Source organism: Brienomyrus brachyistius, chromosome 23, assembly GCF_023856365.1.
Source record: "Brienomyrus brachyistius isolate T26 chromosome 23, BBRACH_0.4, whole genome shotgun sequence".
Taxonomy (NCBI): Eukaryota; Metazoa; Chordata; class Actinopteri; order Osteoglossiformes; family Mormyridae; genus Brienomyrus; species Brienomyrus brachyistius.
Window position 1 is genome coordinate 6,214,490 of NC_064555.1, and position 21,820 is coordinate 6,236,309.

General features: G+C 42.5%; 1 protein-coding gene across 6 annotated transcripts; it reads left to right on the top strand.

The window, feature by feature from the left end:
• The first annotated feature begins 1,330 nt into the window (after positions 1-1,330).
• Positions 1,331-21,604, top strand: LOC125718844 (zinc fingers and homeoboxes protein 2-like). 6 transcript variants are annotated; one of them, XM_048992991.1, is made up of 3 exons: positions 1,331-1,970; positions 16,123-19,601; positions 20,621-21,604. In XM_048992991.1, the coding sequence occupies exon 2, from the start codon at positions 16,296-16,298 to the stop codon at positions 19,584-19,586; it is 3,291 nt and encodes a 1,096-aa protein (XP_048848948.1). In that variant the 5' UTR covers positions 1,331-1,970; positions 16,123-16,295; the 3' UTR covers positions 19,587-19,601; positions 20,621-21,604. The 6 variants fall into 6 exon arrangements, with proteins under 6 accessions (XP_048848948.1, XP_048848947.1, XP_048848952.1 ...); XM_048992990.1 differs by having other exon boundaries at positions 1,331-1,680; XM_048992995.1 differs by lacking the exon at positions 1,331-1,970 and adding an exon at positions 2,375-2,687.
• The last annotated feature ends 216 nt before the right edge of the window (positions 21,605-21,820 follow it).

The window sequence follows — 21,820 nt, forward strand, 5'->3', positions numbered from 1 at the left end:
AGTAAGAGGAATAAAGTGGTGAGTGGCTCAGTGGGCTAAGCTTCTGTGTCTGTGATCAGATGATTGCTGGTTTGAGACCTGATCTTGACAGAACAGTCACATGTCCATAGTCTCCTGAGCAAGGGCCTCTACTCACAGCTCCAGGGGCACTATATATTAGCTGACCCTGCACTGTGACTTCCAAGCTATGAAGAGCAAGATGGGGTTGGTGAAGGGAAGTGTTCTAATGTACCTGTACTTGTGCAAATAAAGCATGTCTGTCTGTTTGTTTTGAATATGATTAATATACTCAAATGTGTCTACAGAACATGGTAAAGACAATCTCCCTATAATCAGTTAATATGCAAGTGTTATATTGAAAGGTTAAACATTACGACCTATTGTCAAAATCAAATTACCCATAAATTCTTCATCCGACACAAGGTGCGGGTAGCTGGAGCCTGTCCCTTCGAGTATAGAGAACATGGCATGGTCACACCCTGGATGTGATGCCAGTACGTCGCAGAGCGCACTCAAATTCACAACACAACTAATTTAATGAGCGTCACTTAAGCTAACTGGAAGTCTTCGCAGTGCGGATATAAACCCAAGCAACAAAAGGAATACATGCAAACTCCCCATTAGGGCGGCTGCGTGACAGCAGGCCCTAAAAAAAATCACCCAATAAAACAAACCATACCAAGGAAATATCTTAATACGCTACTATGATCACTGAGCGGTAGAGGTCGCTGTTGGCCATGCATTTTCATTCGGTCAACCTTTTCCAGTGGTAGTTTGAAATTCTTATGCAATGTAGCAACGTCAACAGCACAAACGAAACAATTTCTTGATAATTTCTTGATGTATTTTTATTAATTATATTAAATGCTGGCTTCTCTTTCGAAGTCCGTAGTAGAAAGGTTGCATACGGACCGAGATCTGTTTACAGTATATGGATAATTTGTTGACAGTTATGAGTCAGGATCAAAATATGCGATACAACCGAATTTCATTTCAGGGATTAATTCGCTCTACAATAAACACATTTAATATAATTAAATCATACATTATAAAGGTTTCAACTTAATTTGTATATTAATACACAGGGCAACTTTCTAAACAGGTGACATTCGTTTTTAAATGTCCTTTTGTTATGTAAAATAAATAAATATTGATATACAAACTGTGCCTCTCTGCGGTGCCAACAGGCTTTTCAGATATCCTTCGGTCCAACTGGACAGCATGCAATTACCAGATCAATAATTTAATATGCAATTACGCCGACTTCACTGCTGGCGCAACGTGACGCCAAAGCCGCAGTCTCATTCACTTTCATGGGGGAATTATTTTGGGGACCCGCCACTCTGACAATATATCGTTTAATTAAGATATAGGTATACATATTTTTGATTTTGTTGTCTTTTCACAGGCTTTCCCTTACCAAAGCAAACAAGTATATCTATAACTGCAATGAAAGTAACTTCGGCATCGTATGCAAATTATGCGCTGACGTCGCAGGTCACGTGGTCCTCGGCGTAGCTCCCCCCGTGAAGGTCCCCCCCCACTGTTGTCTTTAGGATTCAGTGAGAATCTTTAGAATTAATCACCGTATTTGTTTTTACTAGCCGAGAAAGGCACCGCTTTCTGGGGGGAGTCTCCCGCTAAATCGCCCACCCAGCACCGCGTATGTAGCGGGGGCAGGTAAGGAAACTGCCAAAGCACACATTTCCCTTTTTGTTGAACGGAATGGTTTAGAGGCTGCCGACAAAAAAAGAAAACAAGTTAAAAAGAGGCTGCCTTTTCTAAAGTAAAGTTAAAAGCTGCTCGCTCGGCTAGGCTAGGCTAGGCTAAGCTACTCCGGGTCTCTCCCATCACTCGCGGTGCTTTGGTAAGTTAGCTGGCTAGGCTATGCTAGGCTAAGCTAAACTAGTGCGTGAACTTTGGTCGTCCCAAATCGTGCGGAGAGCTGGCCCAGCTAGGCACCGGACTGGGTAGGTTGAATACAACGACGGGCTCCCGTCCCGAGGGACCGTTAGCCGGCTATCTTTGCAGCGTTTACACGCGTATGTGTCTCTTATCTTTTTAGCTCGGAGAGCCAAAAGTTTCAGCGCACACCCTGCCAGTGGTTAGCTTGGGTCGGCGGTGGCGCGTGTGGCAGCGCGCTCTACTTTTTAATAATGTCGAAATAATCACCGAAATATGGCTCCCGGTGTCGAAATGGCGTTGCGTTAGCTCGCCTTGCTAACCGGCTAACATTACGTCGCCGTGAATAAAACAAGCCGTTTCTAGCGGGGGGCTGGCGGGCTACCTGTCCGTTACGCCTCGCTGTTTACACGCGCTGGGAGGACACGGTTCGCACTTTTACTCACTACTGCCTGGTTAGTGTTTTTTTTTTTTTTTTTGAGAGGGGAGGAACTAACTGGTTAAACGCGTGCTTGAGGTAACTGTGCGGCGCTTTGATTTGTGGCCGGCGGCGGCGACGCCTTCCGCAGCAGGACTGTCTGGCGGCGCCTAGGAGAATCACCCAGTACGGGGAGTACCGTGGAGAAAGGGGGCACGAGCTGGCCACCCCCGCCGGAAAACAGCTGGAGCCAGAGACTCTGTGACTGTAACTTACCGAGCCCGTGGCGGTTAACCCGAACCTTTACCCGTGTGTCAGTCGCTGGAACGGTTGGGGTCCTTCGGCCGTCCGTATCGAATCGATCTGGGTATTATTATTATTTATTATTATTATTTACTATTAGTTCATAATTAGCAAAGAAACGAAAAGGAGGTTGAAGTGCTATTCAGCCCGCTGCCCTGTGGAGCTGTCCACCCCTGTCCGTTCCCCGCCCAGTCGACCCGCTTTTCGCCGAACCGAATATTCGCCTTTTCCTCCCGCTGCACGCACATATTCCTCTTTTTTCCCCCTTCATACCGTCTAGATGAAGGTTTCCGTCTGTTCAGGTAACCGTGTAAATATAGTATGTATCATATTATAGTTTTTGTGATTACTGTGTAACCAAGTGAAGCATAAATTGTTTGTCTTCTTCAGAGATAACACCGGAACTGTCTAAATAGGGGCGGCAGAATCGATTACCTTTCCAACTTGTTTATTGACTTTAAAGTGAAATGCTTTTGCTATTTAATTTCCTCCCGTTATTACATTTTTGTTGTACATATTTGTCAGCTGAAAGACAAGCAGTAGTTACAGAAACCGGTGGATTAAAGTATTTCTGAAGCAAGCTGAAATATGTATTTGTGAAGGAATGAATATGATTTTAGTCTCTGTTTAAATGTTTAAATTATTCAGTGTTGCAGTGGAAGTTTATTTGTTGGGCTGCCGTAAGCATGTGGGCTCTGAACATGAACTTGCAAACTAATCATCTCTGGTTCAAGTGGCAGGAGAGACTGTGATGTGGAGTCCCTTATTGGTGCACTTAACCCCAGTTACTCTGGTTAAGAGTTGGATGAGCAACTGCATGCAAATAATCTGTTAATGTTTGGAAACAATATTAGTTGCAGATTTTTTGTAAACTCCATATATTTACCTTTAGACTTTGAGACTGTTGTTTAAGTTTGTAGTTTACTGGTATGACTTAGAATGACACGGGCGACTGTGATAAGTACAGCTCTTAACCAACTCAATGAGCCGCTGCTTGACGGGTATATATAAACTTTATATGGTTTATGATCAGTGCACTGTGCACATCTTTCAAAAGCTTCTCAGGAGTTGGATGTTAAATGAAAGGTCAGCAAATGCATTTCTAAAATTGGGTTGATTTTTATAATAGATTACCTGTAACTTAGATAGTTATGCTTGTAGCAGTATGTGACTGAGACAGTGGAGCATACAGTATTATTTTTGTAACCTGAGCAAAATCCTTTTTCTGCTAGTAGTATTCTTCCATGAAGACTGCATCTACCTCATGTGTAGATCGTAGCCTTCATTGTAGATGGTTTTTATATGGCTTGACAGATGTTTTTGTCTCTAGATGATTCGTTTCCTCCCTACACACAACCCTTGACCAAAACACTTAGTATTTTAGTTCATTTTAGATACTAGCATCTCTTAAACTTGACAAGGATAAGTGCTGCCAAAGGATGTCACTGTAGACTTGGCCAGTAGTCTCTTCTTTTTCAGCATATCTGTTCTTTATAGCTCAGACCTGAACATTTATGACCATTCTGTTCTACAGCCTCGAAAGCCTGCTGGTTGAAAATTTAATGATGGCCTTTTCCACTTAGTCTATTCATCTATCCAAATTTATACAATTAACCAGTGATGAGTGAAGATAACAGCAAAGTATTTACCTGAAATACTCTCCATGGTCCTTGGGGCTCAGCGACAGAATAATTCATAGCCTTAAGTACCTCCACTCAGTAAATTGTTTTTTATTGCCTTCTCACGGTGTTTCCCAGTAAGGAGGTTATTTCTAAGTTATGTATAGGATTATTGGAGAAAAATACAATATAGTGCTATTGTTTAGTCAGGTTAATGCTCTGCTTGATACTTAAGCAGACAGTTATGAAAATATTAGGAATGTCAAGGGGACGAATCATTACTGCCATGCCCTACTCTTGAACTCTGAAGAATAGTTGTTGGCGAGCAAGAAATCTTCTCTGTTTTCAAGAATGCTTCGGATGCTTTACCAAATGTCTTACATCTGCTCAGCAAGCCAGTTTTCTGTATTTGTCATTTCCTAACTCTAGTTGTCGGCACAGATGCACTTGTATGGTTTCATCTCCACCCACTAACAGAGAGATGTAGTCTGAAAAGCATCCTTTAATACCTGTCCTGCAAGTGCACAGTTAACAGAAACAGCTTGGCTCAGCCTTTTAACACACTGCTGCACTGTAACTCTGAATACATTCTACTCTGTGACAGCTCGTCTTAGCATGAACTGAATTATGTATTGCTAAAACCCATAAGTCTGAGCCACAGTGGGTTTCTGTTTCTGTTCAAGCTGGGCAAGTCTTTTGCAAATATAATGTCATATCCTGTGAAGCTAATCCATGCCCCTGAGACAGAGTGTTCTGTTAAATTTGTATTAGTGAATTTTTAATGAAGGTGTGGTGCACTTGAATTAACCTGTGAAATAATCAATTTGGATATTTGATGTCTCTGGGCCTGAAAGATTCATTGTCTCCTTGGCTTTTCCATCTCTCCTGTTTTAGTGTCATGTAAAATGTGTTGGTGTGACATGCAGCTGACTTTCAGAAATCAGCCTTCAGTTTTTAGTCTCCAGCAAAGCTATCAGTGACATATTCGCACCTCATGTTTCTAATGATCGGCTAGCAGGACTGCTGTCGTGGCACCATGGAATTTCAAGATGCCCTGCTGGTGGTTTCATACATCCAATCTGTAATTAATACCTGTCATAAATTGTCACCCAATAAAATAAGAGTTCTGGATGGCCATTGGTGTGCAAAGGGTTTTGCGGCGTTATGAATCTTATATACACTTGTTGGAGGAGATGCCATATATTTTTCCATAACATCAGATGAAATCTCCAGTTATAAACTTAACATCAGATCAGTTATTTTTTTTATCAAATAAATTGTATCTTGGAGCCTTTCCCCATGTGCCCCACAATAATGTCAGGTCCCACAGGCAGAGTTGCTCTCTCGTCTTGAGTGTGTCCAGATGCAGATTCCTGACTGCACTAACATCCACAATTGTCACCTTTAAAGCTAGCTTATACTTGCTATAGAAGCTAGCAGCTTTGTGTCGTGACTTATGTGACAGTGATGGTTGTATAAATGCTTCATCACCTTGGCAATAGCTTATTTATAATGAAGCTGTAGCCTTTGCTCATTATGTTGACCCTTAAGTGTGCGAATTCACGTCGTGGTGTTTTTGTTTTGTTTTTTTATTGCTGTTTTCTGAATTTGTTTGGGAAGACTGTGTGTGTATTTGATATGCAATACATACAAACTGATGTACATTAACAAAAATGCAAATGACACGTAAAAGTTCTAATACAAATGCTAATTGGTAGACAGTGATACAGCACAATTACAGGAATGTATGCAAATGTACAAGGATATGATTAAAAAAAACAAACGCATCATCCCTGGAAATACTCAAAACCAAGACCAAATGATGCTAATTGAAATAAAATCTTCCAGAATATGCATGATCTGGGATAATCTGGAATAATGATCTGGATACTGAGCTCAATAGTTCAAGATGAAGTCATGATGATGGCGATTCCAGCAGTCCATAGTGCAGATGCAGTTGCAAGATCCAGTACATGGTAATTTGGATGGAACCAATGCAAGTGTTAGGAATAGGGGAGCCAATGAGGCTTTGAGTAGACAGCCTCTTTTGTGAGAGAGACAACTACAAACCCATCCATTTTCCTACTCGTAGTTCGTTCCTTTAAAACCTGTACCTTAAAAAGGAATAATCCAGGCTAGTATTAGTACCTGGAGTACCACCAGGTGAGCTGTGCTCCTGGGTTCTGGTGACACTTATCCGAAGGACTTGAAGTGTGTTTTGCTTAATATATATACGGCATCACACTCACACTCTTTATCAATTTGAGTCTTTCAGACACAAAAGTATACATCAACCAGGAGGAATTCCCTAACACTGAATAAATAAAAGATTACATCTGCACAACAGCTCATGTTTCATCGTTCTCTAGTTAGATGGATTGGCACCTAATAAAGAATGCAAAGAGCGGAGGCGGGCTGGTCAGGGCGCAGTGGGAGTTAGATTCCCTGTGTTCCAGAAAATGCCAGGTGTGATGACTAAGAGCGCTGGCTGTGTGATGTCATCGTTGTAGGTTTCCCTTTTTCTTCAGAGGCTTGTTTCCTTGGTCACAGAACACAGCAGGCTTCCAACCATAAAGTTAGTTTTTTAGCCAGTTATGTATATATAACCTGAGTTGCTGTGGTAAAATTCAGCTGCATGAACTGGAGCTTTAAAAAGAGACACAGACGTTTCTTTGCCGTAATTTGTATTAAGTACTTTACTCACAGGTGCCACAGGAAGGCCTTTCAACTTCAGCTACTGATCGCTGAGTCCGTGTGCATGTTAGACTAGGCTGCTGGAAACTCCCGTGCAAGAAATTACTAGTTTTTGCTTGTTTACTGTTTCTTTGATTATGTAAGCTAAATTTGTGTAGAATATTTTCGTATCATGATGACCGATTGTGATTGGATTAGTTTTATATATTCTACATTATAACACATTGCTTTATATAATTATTCTTGATGGCCCTTTTGCAGTTTTTATTTCTTTTAATAGGAGATCAGGTGAAATTTAATGATGTAATCTCTTTAAAAGGTGTATTTGATATGGTAGTATGGGGTGAAGAGGCGGTCATGCATTCACACGCATGCACACTGCCCCAGGGCAGCAGTGTACGGACTTGGCTCCTCTCCAGCTCTTTGCCCCACTTTACAGAGGCTGACCCAGCTTCCTACACAGTTGCTGCTCTATCTAGTCACGTCTTCATAAGTTGGTTCAATCTCTAAAATAAGGTCTAAGTTTTAAAATGCTTCACACACTTCTGTAGCAGCAAAGACTGATTCTAAGCCCCTTGTTTCTTTGCCTTTCATAGGTTTTCACCAGCCATTGTCTCATTGGTTCTTTTTACATACAAATGTCTTTTGCATTGTATAAAAGGTTGTATTTTTGCAGCGTAGGTGTCTGTGTATTTTTGCATGTGATATAGTTGAGTGATTCTCTGGATATTTGAAATCGTCTTCGAAGTACTTTCGGCCACCTGTGAGCTTTGGAGGGTAGCCTTCAAATAACTTCCACCCCCAGTGCAACTGGGGGGGGGGGTCGGGTTCAGATGACTATCATCAAATGAATGTGTTTTGCTATTTGTCGTCATCATGAAAGGCTGGAAACCTACATCAGAGGTGGAAGTGTGAACTTGCATAAAGTGGGAGATACCAGCTCTGTGAAACGTCTTTTAAAGTGACAAGGCTTTTCTCTAAAAGTACATTTATTAATGAAATCCTTTCTCATGATTAATATGCTAATGGCTACAGCTGTGCTTCTCCCGAGGGCCAGATTCTCAAAATAAGTTGTGCTGATCATATATTCAGGAGAATGTTGGTTCAGTGGGCTGTTTCTAGGTTGCACAAAGTTAATGGAAGGCGAGAGCAATAACATGAAACGGTGCAGATGGTGTTGTTCAATATAATGTCCCAAAGCCACCGACTTGCTTTCGACATGTTTCCTAGGTAACAACCTTCTATTTTTGAGAAAACACAGACCGGTGCAGCTTTAGGCCTCTGTTGCAGGCCCACGCTTTGTTTTCCTCTCGTCCCAGGTTCTGCAGGGATATTGCCCAGTGTGCTCTGTGTCAGGAAGAGAGAAAAGGTGAGCAGGGCAAGTCTGATACAGGTGATTGCCCCCCCACCCGTAGGCAAAACATGGAAGCCAGGACGCTCAGCAAGCACATTGCAAAGCTGTCTCTGATAAGCATGGATTTCATGGAAAACAGTCTGTTCTTTTGCCATAATGGAAAAAAATGTATATTTAGTCTTAGTCCTAAAGTAATTATTGACATCCAGGATCCATAGAAGATTCTTAACCTTTAAACTACTATAATCACAATTTGTAAATAAAGCATGCATTCCCTCGGTAAACCATATAGGTTTTGAGTCAATATGTTTAATCTTGAATTTTGTATTAGTTGAACGAGGCCAATATAATAACCTTGATGAATCCAAATAAAGGGTCTGGCTGCAAACTTCACCTGTGAGTCAAACTCCTCTGTCAGTAAATTTCACCTGAGGGTAAGGAAATGATGTAAAAGACATGCTCCGCCTCTTCGTTTCGGCATTAAAGTGGGTTTATGGAGCTTGAATGAATACAGTGTTAAACTTAACAAATCGCTAAGGGGGAAATGTGTAAATTTATTTGGAGACAAATCCTCCATAGAGTAATTTATGTTCAATGTTAATAGTTCTCTGTTTATTATGATTAATCCATCACTGTCTAGTATTAATTCAGTTCATTTTTATATGGTGCCTTAAATCGCCCTAGTTTTCTTTGCATTTAACTATGCACAATACAGCGTGAATAAGAAAACAATCACTTTAAGCAATGGCAGCATGTGAAACTCGTTTACAGTTGTTAAATTTTTCCAACGAAGAAGCTTGTGCAAATAATGACATTTTATTAACAGGAATAATGATGCCAACACCAAGAATATTATAATTATAAATAACCCTTTTCACCTACCCTGTACTCTTGTACACATGCAGTTTTAATAATTATTAAACAAGTATTTAATTAAATATAAACCTTTCAAATGTAAACCTGTAGCATCTCGCATAATTGCATTTAAATAATAATAACTACACATGCATGCATGTTAAGTAATACATGTTAAAACAGTATCCATAAATTCAGTTTATTAATGGAACTGTTTTTAAACATGGTTCATACACAATGATTATTTAAGTACCGTTTATCAAACATATCTTTATTAAATTCGTAACTGGTGGATTTTTTTTTAACTTTATAGATAATAGTTTTAAAACATTGTGCATGGAAGGTGATTAATAAAGTCTTTCACTGGTAAAACCGTTTCACAACTCAGTTGGCACTGAGTAGTAAAATACGTAATGGTAGATGGGACAAAATTCTTTTAAAACAATACTGTGGGCAGTGGTATATAGTCCTTAGTCTTAGTGAAAACCTTTACTTCAAAATACAAAGACCATAATTCCTTGTTTGACATACATGCCAATTCCTTAGCATCAGATGAGATTTACTGACAGGTGGTTCACTCACAGGTCTAGTCAGTAGCCTGACCCTTGTCCTTAGTCCTTGTATCAAGATCAAAAATGCGCATATAATACATAACACTCTGTAAATATACAGCTAAATGCTCATGCTCTACTCGATAAATTACCAAATTCCAGACACTGTTGAAATCTGCAATCACTAGAGCCATACTAACAGATTGTAGCATTGTGCAGGTTTGTTTTTACACTGCTCTGCTGCCAGGTCAATGAGTGTCTGCAATTCCTGATTGTTCGATTCTATTTCATACTTGTCAGATATTTGATAAGTGTTTTTCTTGGTTGACGAGTTGAAGCCTTTGATCTGGCCTGCTGGCTTTTCTGCTCCCAGCTCACTTGCATGTCAGTTGACAGAGGGATCCGGACGTTGTTCATAGCCAGTGTTCTGCTAGCAACGTCCCAGCTGGCATCCGAATGCTTCTTAAGACGCGTATTTCCTCCTCTGTCGTCTTGTCCTGCGGTAGGACATCTCACTGGACTTGAGACTCCCTTTGGAAGGCTGTTTCTTTCCAAAACTTGCTGCTGATTTTACGTCTATACAGTGTACTTACGATTTGCAGTTTGTTGTTGGTGATGACAGTGGTGACAAAAGTGTAGCATCAATACTGCGCCAGAGTTTGTCAGCCATTTTACATTCTGCTTTCCTGATGTTACAAAGAGCAATACAAAGTAAATGGTCACCTAAGGAATTGCATGATGATCTGGTGACCTGCTACTACAGTAGATCATTTGTGCTAATGCTGCGTTTCATTTGAACTCGTAACTCGGAAATTCCGAGTTCCTAGTTGGAAATTTCAACCGGAATGCCTGCCGACCTCAGAATTCAAGATGGCTGCACTCTTTACCAACAGAAGTTTATTAGTACTTATGTCTTTATTGTTTATTAGTACCTATGTCTTATTTGTGGCTCATTAAATTGGTCGTGCACACAGAATGGTCCTGCCGCTATCTGTAGACGTGTTGCTATGTTATTTTTATGTGCAAAATACCACATAATGTGTTATCAACTGATATTGCTAACAATGACTAACAATTAACCGGGCTAGGACTGGGGCCTGATTTAGAAAGCAGGATTTCTTGCTTAGCCAGATAGCCTGGGCTAAATGTAAGTGAACGATGATAATTTACCCCAATTTAAATGGCCTTTAAGTTGGACAAGTTATCCAGCTAAGCAAGAAATTTTGCTTTTTGAAACTGGTCCCTGCTATTGCTAAATGGCTTTCCTACTTGCGTCCTTTCGTCGCTCTCCGTTCCAGCTTCCAACCTTCAAGGTAAATGGAAAGCAGCATAAGACCACTGTTTGTGGTAAGACTGCTGCTTTGTGGGGTGTACATAGTTACTGTAAATTCTTTATAAAAAATGTCACAGTGTGACTGACGGTTGCCGCGCAGTTAATTTTAATTTATTTTTATCCAAAATGTTAAAAAGCCAGGAGCTGAGAGGGAGAGGAATCGCATCACATTCCTATGTGGTCCTGATTAATGATGCCCGGTGTCCATTACGAGGTCTGTGAAATGTGTTTCAAAATGGAGAGCCAATTTTTTTAGTATGTGTTTTTGTTTTCTTTGTTGTAATTGGATGTTGCTGTCCTGTTACTGCTGGCTAATGCTGTCCACCCCCCCCCCCCCCCCGCCCACCCCTCTCCCTTTCTGCAGACCTTATTTGCGATCGGCCAGCGTTACTGTATTACTGTATTTAATCATTTCTGGGAAGGAAGCCATGAGCCATCTCTCTGCAGGACTCTGGTCCTGCCGGGCCACTCACATGAGCTCAGCAGAGGGCCACAAATCGATTGCCTGTCCACTGCTCTCTCATGCTCCGCCGTTTCCCCCTCTTGAAATATTCAGCATTTCCAGTGCTCTGCAGTTTTAACCTTGTCCTGTAATTGGAATATTACACACCACTTTAACTTCTTTGTGTTCTATCAGTATAAAAAAACACACATAGGTGCTGTGATTCTCCACACAGGGAAAAAAAATAAATGATTCTTTGTCCCTGAGGTATTTGGAAGGAAGAATGAAACACTGGCATTTACAGGATCCAGGCTTAATACTACACACAGTGTGCAGCCAAAATATTTCCCTGCTTGGCTGGTATTTGAAACGAACGTCTTTATGGAGGTGGAAAGGCTCCAGTATGTGGTACAGGTCAGCATCTGCTACAGGTTGTGACCTATCGTGGTGCTTTCTTGAAGCTTCTTATCAACTTGGAGCCAATCTGAAACTACACTAAACTGTGTGTGTGTGTGTGTGTGTGTGTATGGGGGGTGTCGTAACCGAAAATAACCATCATATTATGCAAGTATTTAAAAAAAAAAAAAGGATTGTGGCAAAAAGTTTTCATACCTATCATTTCAAGTTGGATTAGGGTTTTTTAATAAATTTTTCAAGCAGTGTTGTCTCTGTGGTATCCTGGACGCGCTAGCCAGGGGGAGCTGTATGAAAAGTCTCCTTTTCATGGCTCTGTGGGGAAATTAAATGGGTCTACCTGCAGTTTGTGGTTTCCATAGCAACCCGTCAGTCCAAGCCACAGTCTTGGACTGTGCGCTCCCTGAACCTGGGAAACGAACACCCCCTAGAAGTTAAAATATCTGGGACCAGGCACTGTGATGTCCTAAAGATGACCTGTAATGAATGTCTGTCTGAGTGCCATTTGACTTTCGGAAAGGAATCGTGTTCATATTCTATAGCTTAGTCTAGAGTCGATTTGGTATTTTTCTCCAGCGTTAGCTCCTCTGTGCTCGGTGCTCATAACCTGTGCTATGGAGTCGGGTGGGCAGGGTGCTGCCCGCCTGGTGCTACTCGCCCAGTGTAGCAGCTGCAGCCTGTCTTTATGTGGAGGCTGAGGACTCCTCCTGTCTCAGAGCTGTCGCTGGCGCTCCAGGCCCACGACGCCGAGCGAGACGGCGACTCATGCATGATTGATCAGTTCAGCCTTTCCCCGCTGGCGCCCAGGCCGGTCCACTCTGGCTCCCCCCCCGTGCCCCCTCCAGCGCTGCGTCTCACCTCGGCGCTGCTCGCCTCGCCTAATTAATACCTGCAAGAAGGTCATTAATATGCAGCAGCAGGCTCGCCAGGGGACGTCTCCGTCTCTGCTGTTGCTATAACAACAGCATGAAAATGAAGCCCTCCTAAATTTTACATTTCGAAACTGCTATCGCATTAACAGTACAGTGGGAGAAAACCGTAATAGTGTCAGCGGTTCATCAGCAGTTCCTTGCAATGTTTAGTAGATATTGGCTTAAAGTCACTGGTCTGCATGGATGTTTACCAGGAATGTCACACCCGATGGTAAATAAATAAGATACATGGTCACAGGTACAAGGTAACGATCCTGCAAACATGTCATTCTCATGTTAAACCTGAAATAAGACATGTCCAATCATTAGGAGTCGCCATACGTTGGTGCAGAATTTTCTGTCTTTTAAAATGGAAGGTAAAATGGTTGTACTGCACAGGGCTACAGACAGGTTCCCTGGACAGGTTGCCTTGGACTTCTCACAGACACGCATTGTAAGGAGGCCTTCCCCAGGACAGTAATGATATGTTTAAACTAATTAGACTTAACACCTGCTCTACCCCCAGATACTTACCCATCATGCCTGTTTCCTCTGGATTGAAAAATTGGGCTGACCTGAATACTCCAAAGCTTTGGGTAATTGAATCCCATCTTACATCTCCATGTCTAATCTAAATATTTTATTCAAATTGATGTAATTTTTTTTAAAGAATGTGACAATTAAGGACTGTTTAACCTCCTTGGGGTATTACTTTTGTATTATTATTTTAGAACCTGCTCTTATTCCACAAAATTCAAAAAGCAACATTTTTGTCAGTATTCTGCCCAAGTAGCTTGTGCATTATCTGTGTGTCGATGCATTGACGATCTTCAGATGCGCTGGTGGATGGCAAAATAGACCAAAATGTTTTCCATAGTACAGCCTGATCAGCTGTGAAGCGCATTGCCCACTGACTGCCTGTGACATTTCTCAAAAGATAGTTATCAATTGAGTAAGAGGCTATGGATAGTATTATACACCTGTAAAAATATAAGCCAAACCATAATTAGCCTATAAAATATTTGATAGTGACTGAATATTTCTACTTATAGATTAAGAAGTGTAGGATTATTATCATCATTAGAATAATAGTATATTGTTATAGTATATAGTTTTTATTTTAATTCTGAAGGTGGATCACAGTGCAAACATTACAATGAAGGTGGAATGGGAGCACTGCTCAATTTCTGTGGATTTACATCTTATTTTGAATAGATAGAAGATGGATGCTGCGTATACCGTATTATAATCTTAGGAGAAAATGAGAAATATATACATTTTCATTATGAATACATTTGTGTTCTCAAGTTTATTTGCGTCTTGGGGAAAAAAACTCTGAGGCAGCAACGACCTGTTTGTCTAACAGCCTTTTTCTGAAGGTTGATTGATGTTTGTCTTTCCACGTCTTTGATGTTGCACTGCAGCAGACAGGAACTTTCTTCCAAAATCTATTTTAGCACTTTAGCTATCAACAGATGGAAAGTACTGTGGGCTTAGCAGACTCTCCCCACCTCCACCTCATGCTTTTGGAAGTCATTCAGTCCTTTCTTGTATTTTTTTTTAGTTGATGATTATGACAATGATAAGTAAAGGCTGTATAACCAAAATCTAAATTCATTCCAAATTTCGTCGTGTAAAAATTAAGACTCAGCTGTGATGGACCTGGCTTACCGTATCAGTCCTTTCTCCTGCATGGTGGATTTTATGTTGCTCTGACTACAATATAATAAAAAAAAAAAATGTGCATCTGTATTCTGTTTTCATCTGAGAGTTTTTCTTTTGTTCCACCACACGGACATGTGTCTGTTGTTTGTTTGTATGGTAGAATTGAGGTATCACGATTTAGCGTGTGCTTTCTGCATCTGTGCTGTGTACCTCTTAGGTTGTTTATTGGAAATGAGTTCTGTGTAGTCGCCTTCCCCATATCAGATAAGCTTCCTGATTATGAAATGAGTCACACACAGGACGAGTGACAGTTTGCATTATAGATGGTGACTCTGTGCTTGCTGATGAAACAAGAACTCCAATTTTACTGGAACCTTCAGGGAGCAACGCCACACACACACACACACACACACACACACACGCTTATACCCACTGGTTCTGTGGGCTCACCACTTTTTTCATGCACGCGATAGATTCCCCCTGTTCACTTGCTGTCGCTTTGCATCACTCTCTCCGGGCTCCAACCTCTGCGTCTCTGGCTTATTTCGCGTTCTGTTCGTGCCGCCGCTTTGACGGGGCCTGTGAAATTCCCCGCTATATGACTGGTGTCCTGACTGCCTGGATGCAGCTCATGTCGACAGGGGCTGTCAGGAGATCCCCCACCATGTGCCAGCCTTTGACGTGTCAGGAGTCTCGTAGGGGTTCAGGCTTCAGCTAGTCAGCATGACCTGCATACATCTCAGAAGACAACTGGACAAGTCAGAAACTACTTGCCGGGAAGACTTGGGACGGCCATGATCATGGCGAGGCAGATATCGCCCATCCTCCTTTTTGTGCCAACTGATAGTGAGACTTGCTTGTTACTCACATTTCTATCTCTCTTATTTGTATATCCAGAATCTTCCGGGTTTTTTTTTTCCCTTTGCTGTTCTCAAGACACCAGGCTATTTGCTTCCGATAGGTCTCTGAATATATTTTGTCCTTATGTTCTGCCTTCCATAATGCAGTTCCCTTTGCGTGCTTGGCTGAGAATCCTGTTGTCTGTCACTTGTATTCTGGTTATGATTATTTACTGATGTATGGCAATGGTGAAAGGGCAGTTAGACACACATTGGTATTCAGTGTACAGGCCTAATGACATGGTCTGCATAATATTTAACTGGTGTGACAGGATTGGAGATGAGTTGAAGATTTTTCATAATTACCAATTCATGGTCTTTAGACATGGAACAGCTTGTGTCAAGCACAATTATAAGTATAAAGCACACTTTCTTTGGGTTAACAGGAAATGAATGTTGTACATTTTGTATGTCTCCTTATTCAAGCCCCATGTTTGAAGTCTGCATGTTCTCCCCAAAAGTTTTGTTTCACAGTGCTAAGATGGTTAGAAGTGAACTGCAGATGTAAGTGTTCTGTAGTGTTTATCCCAGATGACTGTGACCCCAGCTGTTTTATCAGTGGTCTAATACTCACTTATAACCTTTTTAAAATTCTCTTGAAATGTTCTATTACATTTCTTAGTTGAAGAGCAATATCTCATACCCTGTTTCTTTGAGACCTTGGTTACAGTGTATTCGCCACCCTGATGTAGGAGCTTGCAGTGCTTGAAGTTCTTTAAAAGAAAAAAAAATAATAATATACATATTTTTTTTCTGCTTTAGGTCAGGCAATGTGTGATGAAGTCTCATGAAGTCCTCCATTGGAGCTGACATTGACCGTCAGCAGGAATCTCCAGTACACAAATACAGCTGGAGGAGTTTACCTCCTTCAGGAATAGACACACCCTCCTGCCCTGTCCACTCACCATACTCCCTGAGTTCTGTGCCATTCAGCTATGGCCAGTCGAAGAAAGTCTACGATTCCCTGCATGATCCGACTCAGTGATATGACTGAACAGGATGACTCTGATGACATGGATGTCTCTTCCAATAACACTATCCAAAACATCCCACCTCTTGAAGCATGTAACAAAGATGCCTCTTCAGGAAGGGATTCCGGATCTAAGCACAGGGAGGAACCTGAGGAACAGAATTCAGAGGCAACACGTCCACTGCGGAAACAACAGGGTGGCTATGAATGCAAGTATTGTCCATTCTCCACTCAGAACTTGAACGACTTCAAAGAGCATGTAGACTCGAGTCACCCCAATGTCATACTCAACCCTCTGTACTTGTGTGCAGTGTGCAACTTCAACACAAAAAAGTTTGACACGCTCACAGAACATAATGAGAAGTGTCATCCCGGAGAGACCAATTTTAAGTTCAAAAGGATCAAAGTCAATGGTCAGACTGTACTGGAGCAGACCATCGAAGGCTTGACGGACGTGGTTATCTGTGATGCCGCAAGCACTCATAACGGAGAAGGATTTCCTTCCTGTCCCTTGAGTAAATTGGCTACCACCAAGACTGGTCAGTCTAAATTTGAAAAAAATCCTCTAACTAACCTTAGCCCAAAAAACCAAATCACTGCCATCAATGTGAATGGGACTGTTATAATTCCTGAAACGACAATTAAAGAAGGGCTCTCTCACGTAATGCCTTTACTTCAGCGTCCTCCCAACTTTAACTCCATACCAAAAGTTGCTGTCCCCTTGAACACCACCAAATACAACCCCTCACTAGACAGCAACTTAACCCTGATCACCTCCTTCAACAAGTTTCCCTACCCAACTCATGCTGAGCTGTCCTGGCTGACCGCTGCCTCTAAGCATCCAGAGGAACAAATAAAAGTCTGGTTCACAACCCAACGGCTAAAACAAGGCATTACCTGGTCCCCAGAGGAAGTAGAGGAGGCTCGTAAGAAAATGTTTAATGGCTCCATCCCACCTGCACATCAGACATTTACTGTTCTACCTGCCCCAGTGACAGAGCCTGCCAAGCCAGCCCAGCCTCTTATTCAGACTGTCCCCTGCCGCCTCCTGGGACAGACAAGCTTAGTGTTGACGACTGTTGCCAGTGGGTCAACTGTCACTTGCTCGCCCATTGCACTTACAGTTGCCAATCAGACACAAGCCCTAAAGCGGCCCTTGGCAGCCCCAGTGGTGGCCCCTGAAGTGAAGCGACCTGTGGCTGTCCCAGTGATTGCAGCTGAGATGAAGCGACCTTTAGTTGCACCCTTACTTTCCCCTGAGGTGACTCGTGTGATTGCTCCAGTGATGGCCCCTGATGTGAAACTTCCTGTTCCGGCTCCTGCATTAGCCAATGAAGTGACACGTCCAGTTGCGCCTTCCTTGCTGACCCCTGAAGCAAAGCGTCCTATTATAGCCCCACTGGTAGCCTCTGAAACAAAGCGGCCAGCTGCTATCCCAGCAGTAGCCTCTGAAGCTAAGCGACCCATCATAGCCCCGGTGATAGCCCCTGAGGTGAAACGGCCAACTGCTGCTGCAGCGATGGCCTCTGAGGTAAAATGGTCAGCTCCAGTGGTAGTCTCTGAAGCAAAGAGGCCGATTGTAGCTCCAGTGGTAGTGTCTGAAGCAAAGCGGCCGATTATAGCTCCAGTAGTAGTCTCTGAAGCAAAGCGGACGATTGTAGCTCCAGTGGCCACATCTGAGGCAAAGCGGCCGATTGTAGCTCCAGTGGCCACATCTGAGGCAAAGTGGCCGATTGTAGCTCCAGTGGCCACATCTGAGACAAAGTGGCCGATTGTAGCTCCAGTGGCCACATCTGAGACAAAGTGGCCGATTGTAGCTCCAGTGGCCACATCTGAGACAAAGTGGCCGATTATAGCTCCAGTGGCAGTCTCTGAAGCAAAGCGCCCAATTGTAGCTTCAGTGGCCACATCTGAGGCAAAATGGCCAATTGTAGCCTCAGTCTATCCCCCTGAAGTGAAGCGTCCAGCAGCAGCTGTAATTGTAGCCCCAGATGTGAAGCGTCCACTCACAGCTCCCACAGTATCTACTGATGGAAAGTCACTACCTGTTCCCCAGGCAGTTTCTCCTACTGGGAAGCAGAACATTGCAGCACCTGCTGTTGAAGTGAAGCGGCCAACTATAATCCACTCAATCCAGTCACCTCGCAAGGCCACCTCTCCCATTATCACGTTTTCTTTGGATTGTAAGAAATTGGGCGAACATATCACGGAGCTGAGGCCCAACTATGACAAGAGCCAACTTCCAGAAGATGAGGCGAATGCTCTTAATGAAGGCGCTGTCCTTGCAGGTGGCATAAAGGGGTTCAGCAACCAGCACGGAACCGCTAAGGGTCCACAACACATGAGTGGCGAATTTGTTCCAAAAGAGACATTGCATAAGTCTGTTCCCTCTCGGTTCCCTCTTCTTGACAGAGTGAAAGGGAAGACTGCTGAACAGTTGAAGATTCTGGAAGAAAGCTTCCAGAGGAGTAGTGTTCCAACACAAGGAGAATTGGAGAGCCTTGTAAGTGAGACTAAGCTCTCCAAGATGGAAATCGACTGCTGGTTTTCGGAGCGCAGAGCACTACGAGACAACTTGGAGCAAGCAGTGTTGAACTCCATGGGCTCAAGGAAGGCAGATGGAGGGGAGAGGCAGCAGCGACACAGTGTGCTGAACGGATGCCATGAGAAGGACAGCTGGTCCAGGGATTCTTCTCTCTCCATCGCCACCCCTTTTCCATGCTCCTTGCCTATTGACAGTAAATCACTGACTCTCTTGAAAGATGTCTTCACACAAACTCGGTGGCCGTCACCTGAGGAGTACAGTCAGTTAGAAGCCCGGACAGGTCTTGCACGCACCGAAATTGTCCGCTGGTTCAAAGACAACCGGTTGCTGCTTAAAAATGGAGCTCTGGAGTGGATGGAGACTTTCCAGCCTATAAGTGGTAGGGAAGCGAATGGGCAAGGTGCATTGTCCAGCACAGAGCACACCCAGAGTGCTATCTTGCAGCACTATCCAGAAGGCAAAGCAACACGGTCCGATGACCTGGATGGACTGACGGATCGCACCAAGCTCAGCAACCAGGAGATCACGGACTGGTTCGCCAACAGGTTGGGGCAGAACACTTCTGACATTGGCAAAAATATAGGCCAAAATGGCCTAAGTAGAGAGGAACCTGGTAGCTGGGTTAACATGACCATGGGGACAGCTGCTGGCTTGAAGGATCAGGAGCTTGTCCTGGATGCTGGGAATGTGAAGACACCTATGGAAGGGTGATACAAAGTGTGCCAGGTAAGCTATGCACGTGGGAGTCAGATTCCAGAAATGGGATGGTTTTTAGCATGCAGTATTCTTTATTTTTCATGGAGCCAACATGGGATTATTACTTCAGTGGAAAACGGTTTTATATACATACATACCTACAAACAGACAAAACAATGTCTAGTGATGATGAGTGAATGGGAGATTTCAGGGATAGTATTGTTGCCTAGTAACCTGAAAAGCATATTCATGTTTCAATTATTAGTATGCAAAAATGTAATGTCAATTCGAGAACCAGGGTATTTAAAATGTTCTGCTAACTGACTGAAATAAATTTTATATTTTCAATAAATTCCAACTCCCATCCATGTCCCATGACCAGTATTTCTGTGGGCTAAATTATGATTATGACTGGTTTTATTAGCACATTCTGAGGTTCCCAGCAATTCTGTCAAACAAAAAAATGCAGGCTGCTCTTTCAGAATGTTTAAGTAGTAATCTATTAACATTTTGTTACTGCAGTGGTAGGGAACATGGTACTGTTTTCTTTTAAAATATGAGCGCTTAGGTATTAAAGCCATGTAATTTAACATAATTGCTTGTCATATTGTGCTGGTTTCATGTGATACGTTAATTAGATTTTATAGATACATTTATGAGCTATTTTTGTCTATTGCAGGTGTCTAAAAAATCGTTTTACATAGCTAACAGGTTTGTGGGCACTAGGACTGGTGAGAACCAATTCCCTTCACACTGCTCAGGGTGTATATAAACGCAGTCTGTTACCTGAGGAAACCTGTGATTAAAGATCTTAGTCTTCACTGCAAAGAATCCTGTCAGGAAGCATTGAAATTGGTTGTAAACAGACTCCTTTTTTTTTTTTTTTTGTAGATACACAGCCAAATCTTAGTCACGATGACCATTTTCATCTTTAATCAGTGTGCCCGATTGTTGGACATAACGGTAGAGCACAGTATATATGGAGGGTCCACTGGATTTCAGTAGTCAGGCTTAGACTGAGATGATTATGCTTCTTGTTTTGGCTGCAGGTTTGAAAACTGGCTGCTGCCATTTGCACAGAAGAAAAGGAAGAGGAAAGGCTTTGTTTTTCCATATTTTGGAACCAATGATTTGACACCCCTGCTCTGGGCTAAAAGGCTGCATTCTTACAATAGTTAGTCTGCTGTTAAAACTTTGAGAATGTTGTGGAAATGCTGGTGGAATGTAAAGTGCCGACTGATGGTCAGGGGCACTGTAAGAAAGCCACACGCCCAGGGCGCTGACCGTCCGCTGGAGGTGACCGTCGAGTGCCAAAACGGAACTGCTGCGATGCTCCCTGTAAATATTTCTTCTGTTACATGATAGATTTGTATGATATTGGGAGAGTTTTGTTACGTTTATATAGGAATGGATTCGTCCCTTGAGTTTTGGCTGGTCCTTGTTCTGATTTTTGTAATGACGCCATAAACCACTACATATTTTGGCATCTTATTCCTGTAACTTTACAGTGTCCAACTGTAATCCATCCTGAGGATGTTCTAAACTTTAGAAGTCCAAGCACTGACCACCGTTGGGTACAGCTGAATGTCCAGGACTACACAGCACTCACACGGAGATGGCTGCCCTCAGTATGCATTTTGCAAGGTGCCTGACTCGCGAACAAGGAGCACAGGGCTCCTGCACCTAACTGCCATTTTGGCGAGGAAATGAGGGCTGTGAACGGCTTAAGGATCTTAGTGACATCCTGCACATACAACTCTTCTATAGTCTTACTTTCTCCTTTCAGATGAACACACATTATTATTGGCCTTAGTATTTGGGTTTCTAGGGAAACCCTAGTAGTGCTAGTTCCATTTTTACTGTATAAACAGGAAATATCAGCACATACATGCTCTTTATGGTACTCTTCTGCTATAATGTCAGTTTCTCAAATATATCAAAAATACTGTAATTCTACCAGGATCCTGCTTTACTCTTTCTGAATCCTGCTGCCATCTGCTGTAATCCAATAAAACACAGCCTATTTAAAAGCACTGATTTTTGAGATGTTCTGCATGACTGCCAAGTGTCTAGGTGCTTCCTCTGTCCTTCTGAGGTATTGGATCATTTTTGATTTATTTTTTTTTCCAGGAGTGACCAGTGTCACCACACTAATGCTATTTGACAGTAAAACCGCTCAATTTTACACAGGAAACACTGCAGAGGGTCAGTAAGACTCCCTTTGGCTTGTTCATTGTTGTCCTAAATGT

Excerpts from the sequence above, each read along its gene's own strand:
- LOC125718844 (XM_048992991.1), top strand. The coding sequence starts at position 16,296 with ATGGCCAGTCGAAGAAAGTCTACGATTCCCTGCATGATCCGACTCAGT.